At 39.8% G+C, this 20314-nt stretch overlaps 1 protein-coding gene across 1 annotated transcript in view; it reads right to left on the bottom strand.

Annotated features, from left to right (window-relative positions):
• ADAM12 (ADAM metallopeptidase domain 12) overlaps nt 1-20314 on the bottom strand; it is a 188176-nt gene that overhangs the window by 54197 nt on the left and 113665 nt on the right. The window contains exons 6-10 of the mRNA XM_057408684.1: nt 12396-12579; nt 8142-8207; nt 7203-7274; nt 5240-5409; nt 3984-4068 (exon numbers count right to left, since the gene is read on the bottom strand). Coding sequence (XP_057264667.1) covers nt 3984-4068; nt 5240-5409; nt 7203-7274; nt 8142-8207; nt 12396-12579 — 577 coding nt within the window. The remainder of the gene's footprint in view (nt 1-3983; nt 4069-5239; nt 5410-7202; nt 7275-8141; nt 8208-12395; nt 12580-20314) is intronic.

Raw genomic sequence — 20314 nt, 5'->3', positions numbered from 1 at the left:
CACATTAGCTATATACTAATGAAGCCCTTAATACATGACTTGGGGTAGATTTAAGAGCTTCTTCTTTCATCTGTCTGTGCTAATGTCTTTAATAAATCATTTCCTAAACAGAAAACAAAATCAAAAAGAGAATGCAGTCATACTGAAACCAAGAACTACTCCTTCTGCACTGGGAATAAACTCAAAAGAATTTTGTCCTTTAAGAAAGGATCTCTTTTTAGCTTTACCTGAACTTTAAACTTTTAAGATACAAATCTTGTGACAGGCAGTTTGTTTGCAGTTATAGCCTAAAATGCCTGTTTGCTGAAAGAAGCTGTGCAACCTGTCCTAGTAAAAGAAACAAGAGTAAATCTATGCAGCAAGATAAGCTGTAATAATCAAGGAAATACATAGTTCTGCATAACGACTACCTATGGAGATGTCTTATATAGATACTAGTCACAGATTGGTATATGATATGTTTGTACTCATAGTAATTGATGAAATATTTAGAGAATTCAATGAAATTGAGAGCGCAGCCTCTCATTCAACTGGAAACAAATCCAGGACCGAAGATAAAGAAAACAATGAAATAATTCCTTATAATTTACCAGTGACACATTGGAGTGATGCCTTGAAATTAGGAGTATGCGGTCAAGACAGAAACTCCTCTAAACACTGGGCTACCTAGACTCAACAAACTGAGCTCAGTTCTTTACTTTGCCAGTACTAGCTGAGCAGAGAATGTCTATATCTGAACACCCCTGAAGATGGCAATTAAAAATAAAACCAAGAATTCACACAGTCCACTCCAAAACTAGAGCAATAAACGCTCTGAAATGTAATTTGGGTCTCGACTAGGCAAACAATTATTGCAGCCCATGCGGTTCTCATTACTTGCTCAGATCCCCTTGGAATGCAATTTTATCAGTTTCTAGAGAGGGTTTTTAAAACGAGGAATGTGATGTCTCAGCAAAAGAGGTTATTTGAAGACAGCATAAATGAAGATTATAAAAACAAACACTGACATGTCCCATTTGATACTGAGACCATTTAAGTATCACAAGGACTGAAGAAACGAATAGCAACATGACTTTGATTTATCCCACCAGGGTCTTTTAAAGTTAACTTGAGCAGTAAAAGTCATTACCAAACAGTTTCACAACCACTGAATAAGCAACCATCTACTGTTAAGCCATTATAAGCTGTTGCACAAAACATGCAGCTGCTTTCAGCTGAACTCTGCTCCATTCCACTGAGATTCAGATCAAATTGTAAATAATAAAATACTATCACCTACAGCTAGAACAGGCAAATGCCCCAATCCTGGTGATTCCCATGCAGGCAGGAACAAGTTTCTTAAACCATATTTTTATTTAATTTAAGCAAAATATAAGTGCCACAGTTCCACACTTCTCATTTAGCCTAACTTCCCATGAGTGGTAACACTACATTGCAGTAACATTTTACTTTTAAATCCAGGAATTCAGTGGGTAGCCTTTTGAAACAGAAGAATGAAGACCGAATCATGTGTCAAAGACTTGCTTTAACATCAGCTTCTGTTTCGTCTTTCTACTACACAACAGAACCATCACAGTAAAATAAAACTAGAATGCTCTTGATACACCAAAAGCTTTTCATACTCAGATACTGCTCTCCCTGCTTTGAGTTCCTCTTAAAACTAGTGAGGGACAGGATGTCACCTACCACTGAGAGAATTCAGCCCTACAGAACAGGCATGACAAGAGGAATTTGGATCATATGGTAGAGCTGACCAACTGCAAAGTCAACCAGGAAAATCAGATCATACAAGGATGACTACAGTTGCTGTATTCAAATGCTAGTTCTCATGCAACTTGTTCATTGCCTCTTTCAGTGTGTGGAAACTTTTTGGTACTGAGCGTTCAGGGTGGGATGGGCAAGAGGGTGACTGAGTTATTAGGATTACCAAATGTTCAGTTGCCCAGCGTTGAGACATTTGAGCACTATAGACTCCAGGTTATTCTTCCATGTGTGCACCTTCCAAGTTTAGAGCTTTCTTTTGTGCATACTGGTATATAGAAAACCCTTCTTTATGTACCCCTGAATCAGCCTTTATTGACTTGGGGGAGGGAAAGGGGAGCTGCCCATTTAGGTTTTGGGAATGAGTGTTTGCTTTTTTGGATTTGCCCCCTTTTTGAGGCTTAAATACGTGGCAAAGTTTCTAGTTTTGCTGTACAAGCCTCGAACTAACTTGCACCTCAAAAGTTTCAGTTCACTGAGGTGAGATCTCTGGGAAACATCATGTTCCCCTGCACAACTGAAGCTGCAGCCTGGCCCATGAGTCATGCACTGACACTGAGTTTCTCTTGGACATCCAAATCAATGTCTCCTCTGGCAGAGCCTCGAGAGCACTTCTAAGAAATGCTGATTCTTGGGGTTTTCTTTGTTACTGAAATGAACTATTTTTCCTTGTTTCTGTGCAAAATGAGTTACCAGAGTGAAGAGCACTGACTTTGCTGTAAAACACCCTGCAGATTATTTTAAAGCTTACGCTAAAAATTAGAAGGACAAAAAGGCTGTCGTTAAGGGCATCTCTGACTGCAGATAAAGCCAAAACAGGGACTGCTGGCCAGAAGGTAACATGTTTAAAACAGAGCCTTGTATATGTCTTTGTCAGGATTTGGAAATGCACTGCGAGACTCCTACAGCTTTTTCTTCCTCTTTTCCTCCTTTTCCTTTGGTACCTATGGCCCAGGTACCCAATGAAAAGCCGTTATAAACACCACTTAGAGACTCAGCTTCTAAAGCTACCAGGAGGCTGAAGTCTTATCTATTATTTTGGCATGGCTTTCTCCAAATTCTGTGATCTGATTGCTCTTTCCAGCTCTCCTACACCTCAGCTTCCCTGCCCACCTTGTAAATATTCCCCATCTGGAGCGTATACATCTACCATGTACGGATACATCACCCCAGCTTGGCTGCTTGTCCGAGACCACAAAGGGGCTATGCATTGTGGACCAAACTCAACTTGGACTCTAGTAAAGAAGGAAGGAAAAGGAGGAGTTTCAAAGGGACTGCCTCTGGGATTATCCCACTATTTGGATTGTCACTTGTCAGTAAGTTCCCACCTCATTCACGTAGAGATCTGCAGCTGAGGTGTCCCTCAGAGCTGGAGAGAGCTACCACATCACCTGAGGTGCGGGAAGTCTCAACAAAGCTGTAGGAAACAAAGGTTTTCAGCACATGCAGGCTGAACTCAGAGACTACCTAAGAGTTTTTGGGAGCTCCCTGCCTTTTCTGCTCTGGAGCTGAGCTCTGAGGTTAACAACTGAGCCTGTTAGTGGCCTGCAAGCTCTGGGAGTCCATATCTAATTTTATTTAAAGTACTCCTATCTTAGTTAATGCAACACCTCCTTCCCCTCCTTAGCACAAAGCACTGTTCAAAATTAGAAGAAAAAAATGAAATAATTACTTCCAAAAGTTGGCCAAAATATTTGCATTTATGTTCATCATGCCTAGCGTCTAAAAACAGCATTAGTACTAATACTCTTTGAGAGAGACTCAGGTAGAATAAATGCTGCCATTGTTTATTCTTGTCTGGCAATGTAAAACCATTATGCTACAAAGATGAAAAAGAAGGCCTTACACGGGAGACTTTGTAAATACAGGATAAAAAAAAATATCATAAAATATTCAGGACAGATCTTGCCTGTAACACTAGGATACCCAAGTACATAATAAATACATCTTCTGGTTCTCATCCTTCACAGCACCTCAGCACCTGATTTACTACTCTACTTTGTAGAGGATCCCTACAAAGAATTTTGTATTTTAATGCAATATTTTGATTTTTTTCACTATGGAAACCACCATTTACAAGCAATCTGAATGTAGATACAGGTAATGAGATTGAAAATGGGACAAATGGGGCTGACATTCAGCTACACAATATAACACTATAAAACTTGAGAACGTGTTGCACCAGTTGGGCCAGTTTCAAACCCTGTGTTTTTACTACTTACCATGACGACCCCTCCAGACTGCTCTGCAGTGCACATGCTCATTATGGGTGCCATGCCAATGGTAGTCCCTTGGAAGTACACGCCGCTGCAGGAGGGCAGGAAAGGAGAAGAATCACAGCGCCACCATTCAATATCAAAATGCATCCCTAGTATTTTCAGCCTTGTATTTCTGCCAGTCTCAAAGATCCCATTTCAAATGTGGCAGCTCCAGACATTTACAGGTTTAAAACAATGAAAAGCATACAGATTAGTCATGCTGACTTGCCAAACTGACAATGACAGCATCCCTGCTATGAGAAAGATCCGTTTGATCACCATCCTTTGTGCTTACTGCTGTAACAGGACCCCTCTTCCCTTTTTCTTTTCCATGACTGAAGTTGGGAATAGAAATAGAAACATGAAAATAATGCCTCTAGCTCAAAGAAGGGTTATTTTAATGCAGTATAAAGTTTATATGCTGCTTGCTATAATATACAGCCTAGAATATAATAGAATAATAAAATATCTCACGAGGGACAGTTTGGAAGGACTCTATTCTTAAACAGCTAATGTAAAAATACATATGGAATGAGTAAAGAGCTTCTTTTAATTACTAAGTCATCAACTATCTGCATAATATAAAGAATAGTTAATTGAGCAAACTGATACCTGGTTCAAGAAAGAGATGTTTCTCTTCCTATTTTGACAGTGCTTTTACTTTGAGCATGTTTTAATTCAATTACTTGAAACAATTGGGACAATTGAGGAAACAGCAGGGTAAATGTTGTGTATGATTTCATTTTGTAAGTCACAAAGGCAAATTAATTATCCAATTTATAGGCCGTGTTTTAAAGTTTACTGAGGTCTTCCTACTAAGTAACAGGTTTCACATAGCATCCCCTTAGCTCAGCATTTGGGATGAAGGCAGGACTGCCTTTGCCAGTAGCAAATTGGACTGACATGAGCTTAAACTGCTTGTATATTCATACCCTAAGTATTTAGGAGTTTATTACACATCTACACTTCTACATGAGTTGTATTCAGGAAGGATCTACAAGTAACAGGGCTATTGCAGAGGTATGGAAGGAAATTCATCTGAAACATCTGCTGAAGCTTTCTGCAAAGCTCTTTAATGTTTGATATTTGCAAAGGGGAACAACAAACCCTCAGGAGCACAGATGTTCCTCCCAACAGCTTAGCAACTGGGGAAGAATTCACTACAGTTATTCCTAAATCATTGAAATCCCGGCTGGTTTTAAATGCAGTGTGAAGTCTACCTTATCAGCTGTGCATTGTCATGGGGTTTACGAGGTAGTAGTTTCAGCTTTCTCCAGTCCAGGAACTCATGGAGGCTGGTGAAAGGGTCTTGAGAAATAGAGCACTTATCCATGTCATTCCATACTTCGACTCCAACGAGGGCTACTCGAATATTTAGTGGCCTATAGAACTAATGAGAAAAGAAAAATATAATCATGTCTCTAAAGCATACTTTAGGCCACATTGGATTAGAGTATTTCAACAGAGCATGCATATGAACCTTTCTTGCACAGGCTTAAATGGTCTCTTTTGTAGTCTGATAGGACTGACTCAGACTAAATACTTCAATGGCTTACAGAAAACAGTTCTGACCTGACTAAATACCCATAAGGCATTCAAAGAGATCCAGAGTCACACTACTTCTCTATGTGCTTCCCAAGTTTGTTATCTTCCTTCAAGATATATCTATGACCTTCACTTCTGAACAAACTTGCTATGGCAGATCACTCTTTCCATGGCTGCCCTCCATCACTAGCACCAGTGCAATTCAAGAGGTAGAGGCAGCTCTACTGCAGTACTACAGTTGTGGTTACGACAGCTGTGGTTCAAACCCAGAGCTGAAAATTAGCTAAAGTCATCCAGTCTTGCACATGAAAACGAGTGATTTTAGCAGAGTGAGCTACATACAGTATTATCCCACTGGTAAATGCCACAGTTGCTACAAGAGGGGAGCCACAGCAGCATGAGCAATGGAGCAGACTTAACAATTCTCATGTGAGACTAATGTGAAGAAGGATTCAAGAACTGATCAATAGGTTTGGCTGACAGCTGGAGAAAAGCATGTACTACATATCTGTCTTGTTTATGTGCATTACAGTCATTTGGATAACGCTGGCATTTGCTGAGCATAAATTAAGCATGAAACACAAATATATTATAATATGCAAAATTAATTTTGAGCAGGTAACATATAAACACCTGTCCTCCAGTAATAAGTCAGCAAGACAATTACAGAAGAGGTGGAGGTGTCTTCAGCAGCTTGTTTTTAATCACGAATGCTTCTTCTTGAGTTATTGCCCTTAAAGCATCACTTGATAAGTTCTCAGCTAAATTAAGGCTCCCTCGGTTATAATTTCACTGCTGGACACCTAATATTTTCTGGCTGTACAGCACAGCAAAAATAAACTTTAATTTGTTCAAAAAACACCACAGAGGATCCTTAGGGTTTCTTGTTTGTTGTCAAGAAATGACTTCAAATTCAAAACCATCCACAGTATGTGTCTTTCTTATTGCTCTTACTCAGCCATCAACTTCTGCTAACTTAAGGACTATATATTTTTAACTCTGCCATCATGTTTGGGCTACATATCTTACAGTCCATGTCATCGCAGACCTTTTGTTGGCCTTACAATTGGACCATCCCTTGCTGCTGCAAAGGACTTTGTTCCCCAAATTCTTCCTTATAAGTATCTTTTTCCTATGGGCTGTTCCATATGCGATTATCTTCACTGTTTTCCGAGGTTAATAGAATCCTAGAGCTAAATTCTACATCTTAAGAATAGTGCTTCCATAGATATATGCACACCTCATATATTTATTGTATATTTATATACAGAGCAAATATTGTATATTTAATATTGCATATTTATATAGAGTATATGTAGTATGTATATTTATATACAGAGCAAAGCTCACAGTTCAGTATATTGAAGGGTTTCAACACAGAAAAGATTTCAGTTTGCTTTTTTGCTTTTACTGGTTGGAGAGAAGCATTGCTCTGAAATACTGGAGTATTAGGAGAGCAGCAGAGTTAACTCCTTATAAAGGTAGGCGGACAAAGAGATGTGCCAAGAGTGTGAAAGCTGCTGGTCTGAGCACGAGAGCTTTCTTAACCTACTAGTAGAAGAAGTAGAGATTTCACAGCAACATCCTTCAGAAAGTGTAGTAAGTTTGGGAGAAGTGAAATCAAGCTCGTGTTCTTACCTTATCAACGTAGTTTGCAATTTCTATCAGCCTCTGCTTAATTTTTTCCACATCCTTGCCTTGTCTCTGAAACTTGGAATGTAAAGGATCAATGTACTAGCAGCACAAATGCCACATTTTCCCCCCAACAGCCACCTCACTCTGCCAGCATCGTCGGTGAAGTTTGGGAATTACACAGTGGCAGACTCCTGTTGGCTTCATGGGACCATGGTCTGCCTCAGAATAAACACAAGGGATGGGATGGGATTTTGGTTCTGACTAGAAGACTTTAAAATCTCTTAAGTCTTACATAGGGTTCTTTTAGGGACTGATGTTTTGTAGAGAAGAAAAGGCTCTTTGGCTGTTTTGGCTGTTGCTGTAGAGTGATTCTAATTCCCTAGCTAACTGTGTCCAAGAAGACCAGAAAACAATATAAGCAGGGAAATAAGTCAAATGGAGATTTACATCTTTGGCTGCCATTCAACTCACTGGAACATTCTTACAGCCAGTTCCGGTTACTCGCTTTGAAGATCTCTTTGCAAACCGTCAGGAAGGTAAATGACGTGATGGTAAAATACATCTATGAAAGCAAGCGCAGGATCCTACTGTGTCTTCCAGTGTCAGTCCTGCCGAGGGCAGAGGCAATGGCAATAAAGACTTAGCTAGCTCAAGGAGATCTTGAGTAGTGAATTCTTATTTGCCTCTCCTTCAGCTACTGCCAGATATCCCAGTTATTCAAGAGTCAAATTCCTTATGAGGTATTGCAAAAAATTCTACAATTGACTATCAGTATTATCCTATCTTGACAGTGCCTTCCATTGCTTAGTCCTAATTAGGGCAGGAGCTTTCCTTTTGAAAACCATCATAATGCTGTCTGAAGCACATTATTGGCAATACTGTGGCAGCCGAACCGAGCTACGCATTTCCTACCCATGTTTCCCATAACTTTAAGTTTCTTACCTCACGATTATCTGCCACAATTACAAGCTCCACATACTTCGTTGTCTTCAGAGCCTCCCTCTTGTACTGCCAAAAAAATATGAAAAGAGTGTTTTGTTTTTGCAGTAGTGACCTTTGGAATCAGCTCTGTCTCAGCTTGCAAGAGGAGGTACACAACATCTCAGACTTCACTGCATATGAATTGTTATTGTATTCCTTGTCCTCATGGAAGTTTTCCTTTTATCTACTACAACACATAGTCTATGTGGTACGTACAACCCCCAACCCCAAGATTACATTACAGCAAGCAGGAAAGTGGCACAAAGTCTCTCAACCTTTCAGCTCTCTGCAGTTGAAATGTTTGAGTTATCTTTCCTCGGCGGAGCAAATCATCTCTAGCAGAAGGACCTTTGCTATTTTCAAGGCACATTTAAAGAAATGATAAGATCACTTTTAGCAAACGGTTCACATAGTAGACCAAGTGGCTACTAAGAAAAATGAGATAAAGGGATATTGAGTGAAGCAGAGAAGAGATCAAGTGGTCAACTGATAAAGTATGGGGGAAGAAAAAGCGAAGAACAAATACTGCAGGAAAAGAAAGGAATGAACGGTTAGAGTCTGAGGGCGCAAACTAATACTCTAAAACTGGAAGGGATACACCTCATTTTGTATCTGTGTATTCATATAAAACAGCTTGCAGTTCTAAATGCAGGTCTAAAAGAGTGATAATTCTTAGCGGCAAAAAGATCACCGAGGAAAATGAAATAGTTTTGTAATAGTACTAATCATAGCACAGTTCCTCTGCTACCCTAAATTTAAGTGACCTATTAATGCCTGTAAAAGTTCTGTGATTTACAGCAGCTGAGTATCTGCTCTATCATTCCTCCCTTGTTTCTGGAAAAGAGGTCTCACCTCTTCTTGGTGCCAGAACTTAAGGAGCTTAAAGCAGATGTATGACCTAGTAGTGACCATGAAGGTTTGAAGTAAACTAATGCTCTATAAGCTAAAACATGACTAAAGCTTTCCAAAGCAAACTGTTCCAAAGCAAACTCTGTGATCCCCTAAGCTAAGTCAGTGCTGGATGTCACCTTCCAGCCAACTTTGACAAAGTTCTCTTCACATTACCAATGTGTTCCTCTTTATTTCCTGCTGATTAATGATTTTGAATGTTTTACAAGAAGCATTGTGTTTAGAGGAAAGCGACAGATGTAACCTTTAGTAACTCTGACTTTCAAACTCATATTTAATAGTGTCACACAGCCCTCAAACTACAGTAACTGGAAAACAAGTTCTATTTAGATGGTATTTATGAACTGAGATATATAAAAGCTATAATTAATGAACTAAACATCAGTAATACAAACACTTCATGGGATTAAATTTATTACGGTGCCTGGCAAATGAGCTCAGGTAGATATTCTTACAGCTTCTCCTGGAATTGGGGTTCTCTGTCCCCTTCTCGTGCTCTGCTGGGGACAACTGTCACCACCATTGGGTCATGGTGTGTGCACAGACTTGGTGCATATGCCCCTGCCCTGTCTGCCACACTGGTCATCAGCAGTGCCTGGTGATATGTTGGCTGGGAAGCAGGACACCAAGGAGTCAGCGTGTCCCCTCCTGCAGCTCCTGGAACAGCAGCAGATGCAATACAAAGGGGCCTGCCATGTCTCAGATGACTTCAGCAGAACCTACAATGCTCTGACAGAGCTCGATTTATCTCCCTGTCAGACATGAGAAACCACATAAGGCAAAAGTCCACGTGGGTATTTTTTTGTGATGGAACTGATCTCTCAGACATCACAAATCTAAAATAGCCTGAAATATATCATGTGGTCCTAATCAGAGATGTACACCTAAAGTGCCCCTAGTCTTCTTCCAGATGAGACATGAAAATCCAGGTACAAAGATACAAGAAAAGCTCTGTTCTATCAGTGAGTTTAAACCATTTGCTTTTTATCAAGATTAAAACCCTTTGGACTGGAGAGAGTTAGCCTCACAGAAATTGGCTAGCAGGGTATGATCATGTAAGCCTCAAATGAATGACTGGCATAACAAATCTGTTCCAGTGATTTGCCCAAAGGCTATGGGCATCCCTTAGGTATAATATTTATTTAAAATATATACCTAATTATGACTTCTGTCAGCTTGCTTTCTGCAGCCAACTGCATCAATGCGCAGTCCATTGCCTAAGTTAATCCTTCAGAATTAAAATGAAGAGTCAACAATACAGCTAAGGAAAGCTAAAGTCCTGATAGAATTAAATCTGGCCAGGGACAGCAAGCAAAGCTTTTACATTGGGAACTGGCATGGCTTGGATTCACACTGCAATGTTTCAGCCTCTCTTTCTCTATGATCCACTTGCCCCATATGGCTCACCAGCTGGATCTGTGGTCCACCAGCACCACCAAAATGGCTTTTTCTTGTGACTAGAGAAAACACCAGGTTCTAGGGGCTGCCTTACACACATCAGGCTGCGTGTGATCCTGTCTCAATGGAGCTCAACTGGAAAACACTGCTGCAATTTGAGGGTCTGCTGAGTTATGAAATGACCCAGTATCTATAGAGACCCAACTTCAATAAGGCAAAACATGTCTGCGCACATCCACTACATTACCTGACTTGCTCTATTAAATCTCATGCTTGGATCTGGGAAGCCGAGTCCACTGTTTGCCCCACCATTTATCTATATTTAAATCTAACCCAAAGGCTAGTCTAACTTTGGGGTATATCGACCCACATTTCATCTCTGCTCAATAAGAATTTAGTGTGTAGGCAGTTGAGTGAGGGAAAAAAACAAGTGAAACAAAAAGCTCTCCCAGACCTGTCAAGAAACCAAAAGTTTTCATCATGCCCTGAACCCGAAACTATATTTCTGCTTACTTCTGCACCCAATATAATTTGAAGCAGCCTTATGTCTTCGTACTTCGCAGGTCATCGTTATTCAGTATGTCCTGACAATCTACTTAGCTGTTGACAACACTGAAATGTGAAAACTCACTCCACACATTACATTTGACAACTTTTAAGTTTTATACATTAGAAGTGCATCCAACATCCTCATTGTATATATTGTACCTCTCCATATGATGTGTCTGTTGACAGGTTTTATAATTATGCCCAGTGAAGCACAGCAAAAATGTTATTTAGATATTTAAGGTGAATTCTGGCACAGAGTTGAAGCCATCAATAAAATGTGAGAACTGTGAGGGTAATAGTGAAATTGCATTGACTGCATCAAGCTAGTTGTATGCACAGTTTTGTTTCCTGGTGTTATGTTGATTGCTTCAGTGAAATTCAGTCAAGTCACAAGGATTTGAGGAAAACTTCAATAAAGTTGTGAAAAGTATTTTTCCATTGCTTCCAATCTAAACACAGTTTTAGAAACACACGTAGCCCATAAAATGGTACATTCAGAGGCTAACGTGTTAGATGTAATATTTAATATCTCAAAAAGTAAAATAAATTAGTTCCACCACACAAATAATAACAAGGGATTTAGCCATGTAGGTTGCTTTCCTTAACAATTAACCTGATGCAAAACTGCACATAAGTATAAATCCCATAATGTGACATCTATCAAGTGCTGAGCTCAGATTTGTACCATTGTATAATTTCTGAACACCTAAACAAGTCTTTCCTACAATCCAATATGCAGATGAACTCAGTACAGTATTTTCTCGTCCTCATTTAATTTTCTACAGTTTCCATTAGCTAGATGCATTTCACATTAAGTGTATTTCTTCCTACATAAAAAACCCTACATTAATATATCTGTAAAGTAATACAGTGAGATTTTGTTTTGTCTGCATAAGATACTTTCCTACTAGAATGTAAAGGTTCAAAACCTAATATTAGCAAAGCATCACAGCTATCATGTTCTCTTCCACCTTGGTGGGTAAGAACATTTCCAGACATCGCTCAGTGTCCTTATGGGGTCTTAAATTCCAAGTATAATCATACATGAACTAAAATATATTACCATAATGTGAAACCATAGACTTTTCTGTGCCATCTCATTACCAAAAGGAAAGTAAAAAGCAAGCTATACACACAGGATCAAGAAAAAGGTATAAAACTTTAGCAAATCATGTAAGTACGTGCTTAATTTTAAGCATGCACTTTAGCACATGATGTCAACAGAAGTTGACTATATGGTTTAATGTTTTGCTCAGTAGGGACTCTTTGTAACAGAGAGTTATGATAGGCAGTAAAGTGGAAATGCTGCCAGTGATGTGCTCAGCAAACTAGAAGCATAAAAGTGCATCATCCACCTACCCTGCCAGCTTGAGAATGGTGCGATGCGTCACTGTCATCAGCTCCCATGGCAGGGATGTCCAGCTGGTGGCCACAAGATCCTGGGGCTATTTTCAAATTCTCTGCTCGGTAGATTTTGTGTTCATTTATAGCACCTTCCAATGGCTCCAGAATGTAGCTTTTGTTTTCAAATACAATAATTCCCCTGTTACAGGAAAGAACAGAGGAAGATGCATGGTTTTCAAGAGTTAACGTATGTTTGTCTACAACAAAGTTACAACAAGTTTTAATAACGATGGAGTCTGAAAAAGCAAAACGTTGATTTATAACGTCATGGTCGAGGGGAGCAGGAAACATCAAAGCTGTATATTTGCCACTGCAGCACACTATACTTTAAAAGAAGCAATGGCTCAAAGAAAATTTGCCGCTTCTGAAGTGCTGTTGTGTAGGGCAAAATTATATTGGTGTTTTATGTGTTTTCCATTCTCACAGTGATGCATTGCCACTGCTGAGTGGAGTCACGATGTGTGTGCTTCTGAGGACCCATGGCAAACAGTAATGAACGAAAGCATGGTGAAACGCTTTTATAAGGAAAGGTACAGAGGGAAAGTATTCATGATGAATTGCAGTGTGCATTATACCTTTTAAACCAAACGCTGATGCAAGCATCAATTCTGCCAGATGAAAGAGGCATTGCAGTAGTCAAAAGGATTATTAAATATTGCACTGTGGTGCAGCAGAACGAAGCTCACATATATTAACCAGTGGGTTCCTTTTTAATTCATTTTGCTACCAAAAATAATACTTTTTACAGCAATACTACCTGCTCTCTGAGGATCTCAAAGATTTTCCATTAATGACAGCGCTCCTCTTGCACTACTTTGAGCAACAGTATGCAAAAAGGAAAGAGGGCAAAAAAGGGAATTAGGAAGAGATAGATACAACACCACGCTCCAAAAGACATGTGGAAGAACCTAGGGCACATAGCCAATTATGGGGTTTATGCGCTGCCTCGTAATCAAAAATACTCTCCATGTATACACCAGATACATACATCTAATACATCAACTCATCTAATAAAAGCCCTGCTTGGATTCTTGTTCTTCTTCCTGCCCTGTTATTTTGACCTGCTACAGTAAAACAAAGTTTACAAAAGGTTGAATATCTTCCCAATTCCTCGTGCTGAGGAAGCTGCTGACATAAGGCTGCTCTTTCAGCTCAGCACAGGAAACACAGGCAATGTGGTTTGGGTGTCCATGGTCTAGGCATGCTGGAATAGGATTTCTGGTACTACATGGCATAAAGTAGGATGATCTCCAACAATACCGCTGCAACTAGTAATTATAACTGCAACTATAAGACCACAGAGTGTGAACACTGCTCTACGTTACAGCAGGATTGGCACAGCATAAGAAAGAGTGAAGCAGGGTTACAGACAGGGATCACAGAAATTCCTGTAAGAGAAACCAATTTCATATTCTGTGTCTCACTTGCATCCTGAGCACACATTGCCAACCACACAGGAGGGGCCCGGATAATTCCTATATTGAGCTGCATGTCAGGTTCTGCTGGGTAACCGTGTAACCAGGGAAAGTCACCCTTTAAAACCCATTTCTCGTTTCTAAACTAGGGATAACCATTTGCTTATGGGGTGTTGTAAGCATTTAGCAATTAGATGCTACACTGAATAATGCACTGTGCTATGCACTTCTTCCCTGTGTTTAAATTATGGAGACATTAATCCCTAAGCACTGGCAAAGGTTCAGCAGCAATAATTACAATCTACCTACCTGGAATTCCATGAAACCTTTAATGGACAAGGCATTCTTCCTCAATTCCTCCTCTGAATTGCCCTGTACTGCCTATATATGCTATTGAACAGCAATAATTTTCAGCCTGAGGCTGGCTGTCTTTTATTAGTGAGTCTTTTCCGTGTACAGGAAGTGTCTGCTCTTTTTATTTCTATCTGTTCTGCGACAAAGGGAGACACTACAACTATTGTGAGACTGATATGTGTTTCTGTACAGTTCTTCTGCAGAAAGCTAAAGAAAGATAAAAAAGGAGAAAGAGGAAGGACCCAGAAACAAGTTAACGACACTATAAAGACTGATTTAAAAATAAAAAGTCAAATTATTAGGAAAAGTCTGCCCTAGCTGTTCTATTCTTAGCAAGGTACAATGAAGAAACTCCAGTCTGCAGCCCTCTAAGCAGCTAACTGACATTTTCATTTGAAGCTAACTGCACAGATTTGCTATAAAACATCATTAGCACCAGTTCAGCCAAGCCAAGAGATGACCATTTTCCTGTTAACTAGAACAGCTAGATGTCTGGGAGTAAAAAGACTGGAACCCCACGGTATTAAAGGCTGTGCAACAGCATTCGCAAGAGCCTGCTTTACTGCTGAGAACCAAGAATCAGAGTCTGATAATTCGTTTGTAGATTCCTCAGCACCCCTGGCAAATCAGGTAAGATATATTATTTACAGGCATGCTGTGTATTATGGATCACAGTTTGAAAAGCAGTACTGATTTGTCACAGTAATCCTTGTAGCTACAGCCAGGATACGCTACAGCATACATGACATATGGGAGACCTCCAAGCAGGTCACCCCATGATTTGAGTAACCTTACACCCTACAGCTTTACTTCCAATTTGCCTTATTCCTTGAAGAATTTAGGAAAACAGGATAACGTATTCCCTTTTACTCCAATAATCAGCAACTCTGTAATCAGCACAATCAAATAAGGGTTGTTGTCTTTCCCTTGTGCAATTAATCATTTAACTTGGGAGGCAGCTGGAACCAGCAATGGAGGCAGAAGTCCATTAGTCATTAGCTTGAAATGGGCCAGCCTGACCATCTCCCTTTACTGACAACATAAATCCATGAGGGTTTTTATTGTTAATGTTAAACTTTATCCTGCTTAGAACATTAACTTAAAAAAAATAGAGTTAAATAATTTACACTAGAAAGAGAGAGACTCAGTAACAGCCTTTTACTGGGTAAAGCTCTCTCATTTCTTTATTGTTACATTGACAAATGATCAGATACCAGAGTAATTAATTTTGTTTTCTCTTGAGCACACCAGAGCCAGGGCAGCCAATACAACTTGCATTGAGACTCCCATCCAGCATAAGCCTTTAAGAACACTTCCACCTTTGCACATGAAGCAATCCCAAGGTACAAAAAAAATCTGCACATTCGGCATAAAGGAAAATATACTTTTCCTTTAATGCACACTTAGCCTTTGAGTGCTGCCTGCAGGCTATCAGCTCTTGGCTTGTGACCATCTCTAATAAGATAATGAATATCAAATATGAATTTTCTTGGCCAGCTCTCTGGTTTTGACTCATTTTCTTTTCCTGCAATTGCATTTTCCCCACCATCGATCAGTGCCAAGCACAGCACCTTAAAAATGTAACTCATCTGAAACTATGGTTTCTTTCTTTTGTTGGTGTGGCAGGATTAGATGAGCAATACCTACCAGTCACTCAGTACTAAGAATTTGATGCAAATCAAATAAATGCACAACTTTTTCCTTCTCCTTCTTTCAGGTGTTTCAAAGAAGCCTCTGTTACTCCTACACCATCTCTGTGCCTTCCTTTTGAACATGGTTCTCCACGCTCCCAAACCAGCATATGTTCTCCAAAGAACAAGATGGCACAGCTCTTCCATTTTTCAGAAGCATTAATGTTAAATAAAACTGTTTTCCAATGTGGAAAGTAGACAGCATACTAAACTACATCTCCCCAGCCAAAAATTGTACAAGGAACCCCAAAATGATTTCAGCAACGCTTCAGTTACTTGAGAAGTGTCTTTTCTTTATGACCAGGTTTTACCAAAATCCATTGGATTTCTACCATTACCTCTACCAAGAAAAAGACTACCAGAATTCCCAAGCTTATAAATATTTGGGAAAAATGAATACAAAGCATGCATTTTTTGGCCACCACGTATCTAATTCATGGCATACGTATTTTTCCCCAGTCACAAACCATACTGATGCTGGGAAGTCAGAAAGATCTTGCAAATGAGCTGGGCAAGGAAGACAAGAGACAAATCAAACCCTATCTAGAACTATCAGGCTCTCCCTTTCATCATTAAGAGGGAAGAATAAAAAAATCTATACCATACAGCATGTCCAGACACCACTTCAGAGGCTCTAAGCCAACTGGAAGCAACTTCAGTGCGGTCTTGAGTCTGCACTAATATTTTACTCTACCTCTCAACAGGGTTTGATTCCTGCCCATGTCTGGTGGTCAGCACCAAATAAACCACATCCACATTGCTGCTATCAGGTCCAAACATGAACAACTCATTGGTATTTGCCCATTGTATGTTATTACATGCCACATGGACACATGGGCAATGCGTATCTGAGATGGACTATGATGGGAGAACTCCTCATCTCAATGAAAAAGAAATTAAAATATAACTTAAATAATTAATTTGTTATTAATTCCTATGGAACTTGCCAAGAATCTCTCAATTAAGGAAATACAATTTGATTGAATAATCCCGCTATTTAAATTATCGATAAAATCAAATGTGATACTGTTTTCTCCAAAAAAGAAAGCCCAAAACAAAGCCTCATGCAAGCCCAGTCATATTCCATAAATCAACAGGCTTTAGGAAATCTCAAAATATAAATGGGATTTTTCTTTTCCAGCTTGTCAGCAGAAGCAAAGGCCCAGCCAACATAAACCATCACCACATACTTGTCTGAGAAACTGTGATGCTGAAGTAAAATTTGGCTAGGACAGCACCATATGAAACTGTTATATATTATTCTGGAGTACTATATAGGGAAAGTTAAGTAAATCAATAAATCTGATATCCATGAATGCAATTAAACATTTGGTTTTAATGAAGCTCAAAGTTATACTCATTGCTAAACAATAATAATAAAAAGCTCTATTACCACTGGAAGAGGATTCTAGATGTCTTCAGTTTGTAGGAAATCAATTGACTATAGAGGACTGTCATCTTTACGCACCACATACTCACATTAAGTCGGCTTCTGCCCACAGACACTGTGAATAACTGTGCAATGCTCATGTGCCACCTAAAATCCTATAGGACCTTCATGTCATAATTAATGCTACAGCTGAAAAAGTGAAGGATCTGGTCCCACAGCTGCATCACTGACTACAATGAAATGCAGGTGAATAGATAACACAATTGGAGCCTTATGGCCCTGAGGAGCTGTTCTCATGATGCTCATGATGGATGTACTGCAGTTACTCACTACAGTGTTTCTCAACATGCATGATATCAGAAAGTAATCTGTAAAGTGATGGGGCATTTTAATTTATTTTTCTTATACATTCTCCATTCCTAGGACTTTGTGTAACAAATTCCCAGGACAGTAAGTAGAGAAACAAACAAAAGAAGAAGAAAAATGTAGTAATGATTGAAAACTTCACTTTTAGTATGTGTTAATAGTTGCAGATGAATACTACTGGGATAAATGAAAAGATGATGTATTGACTGTTTTTCTAATGGTCTGGGTGATCTTTGGATATTTTCCAAATGGTTTGGTCATTCTTTCACTTAAAAAAAAAAATGGGAAATATAGAGAATGGGACTTGGACTCCAGTGACAGAAGCACTCCTGTCTCCACCACAGCCTTGGACAAGCAATTCACCTCTTTCTGCATCAGTTCCCCACTTTTAAAATGGGGCAAATTTTAGTAATGACAGACAATAATTATCTATTGATGGACCATCACACAAGACCCAAGTAATACCGTTATCCTACTCTACTGCACATCAGGGTTCCATTAAAATAACAAGTCTGACCCAAATCAGCAAAGGGCAACATCTCAAAGGGAGGTTAAAGCAGTAGCTGGTAGAGGTGCTCTCACGCAGACACATCATTAGTCAGATAGGTTTTATTCCAGCCAGTGCCTTTCATTAAGCTGAAAATATATTCTGTAGCACAGTGTCTAAAACACAGTCATACCCAGAGACTACTGTAGCACACACTTAATCATTTCTTGGTGCAAGACACATTTGTCCAGAGTGAATGCATACTGGTCTGCAACTTTGATGCCTGGAATTTAAGCAGGGAGTTACTTGAATTGAGAGTGATAATGCAATTTCATGTCCAGCATTTGGCTTGCAAGAAGCAGTAATTGTGTTATCAGAGAAAGCGTCACATGCAAACTCAACTGGGAGGATGACAAGGCAGACCAAGGAAAGCAGAGAAGAATGAAGAAAGAAAGAGACATTGGCATCAGTGCCAATTTAGTGAGCACATTTTCTACCGCTGTGCAGCAAAGGGCATAACAATAAAAGGAGGCTTGATTTAAAACTGCACATCACATTAAGGCCCCTATGATGCTTTTTCAAGTTACACAATATAAAAAGATATTTAGTTTCAGTTTCTAGGGTTTTGGGTTTTGCTTTTAAATTAAGTGCTGTCAGACACAGACTTGATGGAGAAAGGGCAGGCTCAACCAGCAGGGTACACATCATCTGTCATGCTTGTCCTGGCAGCAACAGTGATGCTCGGGGGATTACTGTGCACCTAGGGACAGTGTATGCACAACTCGCAAAGAGTAGACATGCTGTTCATCTCAGAACACAGAGGGGATCATGATCCAGGAGCTGTTTAGCACTCAAACAGCCAGAATACAGAAGCTATGAAACCCCAGATGCTGAATGCCTTGTATGTAGAGCTCAAAAACCTCCAGTAGTTTCACGGTCAGATAACTTACAAACCATGTGAGATGTTTATATGAACCAAAAGCTCTTCAGACAGTACCGGGGGAAAGCACACATCCAAACCGGAGCTTTCCTCAGCTGGGATTTTCTCCTAACCTCATTCTTGGATGCAATCTCCCTTTCTGTGGGGAAATCATGCTTGAGGAACATGAGGAATTTGAGGTTTTTTTTCTCACTGGTTTCCTACTTCCATTCCCTTTTTAAATAGTTGATGTCTGGAGTGTCATATTTAACCCCCCTCTTCAGCTGACTGTGTCTGGGACACCGTGAGTTCAGCCAGACCATGTGGAAAATGGATGGCTCTAATGCTGGTGGCCTCATGTACCATGACCATGTAATCCCATTAAAAACAATAGTCTGATCAGTTCTGGGGCCTTATCCCCATCACTTTTTCTGTGGACACATCGTTCAGCCACTGATGGGGTTGGAAAACGATGGAATACGTTCTGTATGTGTGAATGGGTTTATTATCTAGAAATTGGGCAACTCTAAGGCATTCTTAGGACTTTCAAGAGCATTTTGGTGTTTTCAAAAGGCTTCCTATGAGATTTCTATCCTTAGACTAACAAGGCATTTCTGACAGAAACTTCACCCACCGTAGGGTCACTGTAGCTGAACATCCCCATGTCAGCATCCTCTGCCAGCCCCCGGACCATAGAGATTGTGCCCTTCTTCAGGCTGCTTTTTTTTTATGTGTGTTTACTAGGTTCTGCACTTGCAGAGAAAGTAACAGGGGAAAAATCATTTGAGTCTGCACAAATTCATCACAGAAGATGTGTCTGGTGGCTACATGCCAAGATTATTTGCTAAGGACTTGAAGAGCCTCTGAGCTAGACAAACAGAAGGGTGTTTCCCGAGGACAGGAAGGAAATGACTTGACTTTGTCATACCTTCACCTTCCCACAGGCTTTGACAGTCTAATTGGCTTTCTTATCCAGATGGAAGTGCTGGAAATCCTGATTACCCATTGTTCCCATTTCCTGCATTCAGCATTTACTGTCTCCTCTCCGCCATTCAGCTCTTCCTCCTCTGGAGATTATGGCACGATTATATTCTCCTCTAACCTGCATTTTAGGCAGCTATCAGTGTCAATCCAACTATTTATGCCATTTCAATCCTACGTGAAGCGAGGCACTTGAATGTTATGTCTGAGAGGATGTGACATAGCTGGGATAAGTGAGTGTGTATAAGAGAGATGGGTCTACTTCTCATTA

This window comes from Pezoporus wallicus, unplaced genomic scaffold (genome assembly GCF_028554395.1).
Source record: "Pezoporus wallicus isolate ANWC-B61680 ecotype Strahan unplaced genomic scaffold, APGP_CSIRO_Pwel_v1 contig_13954, whole genome shotgun sequence".
Classification (NCBI taxonomy): Eukaryota; Metazoa; Chordata; class Aves; order Psittaciformes; family Psittacidae; genus Pezoporus; species Pezoporus wallicus.
The sequence above is the reverse complement of the archived record's forward strand: the minus strand, read 5'-3'. Positions and strand labels throughout refer to the sequence as shown.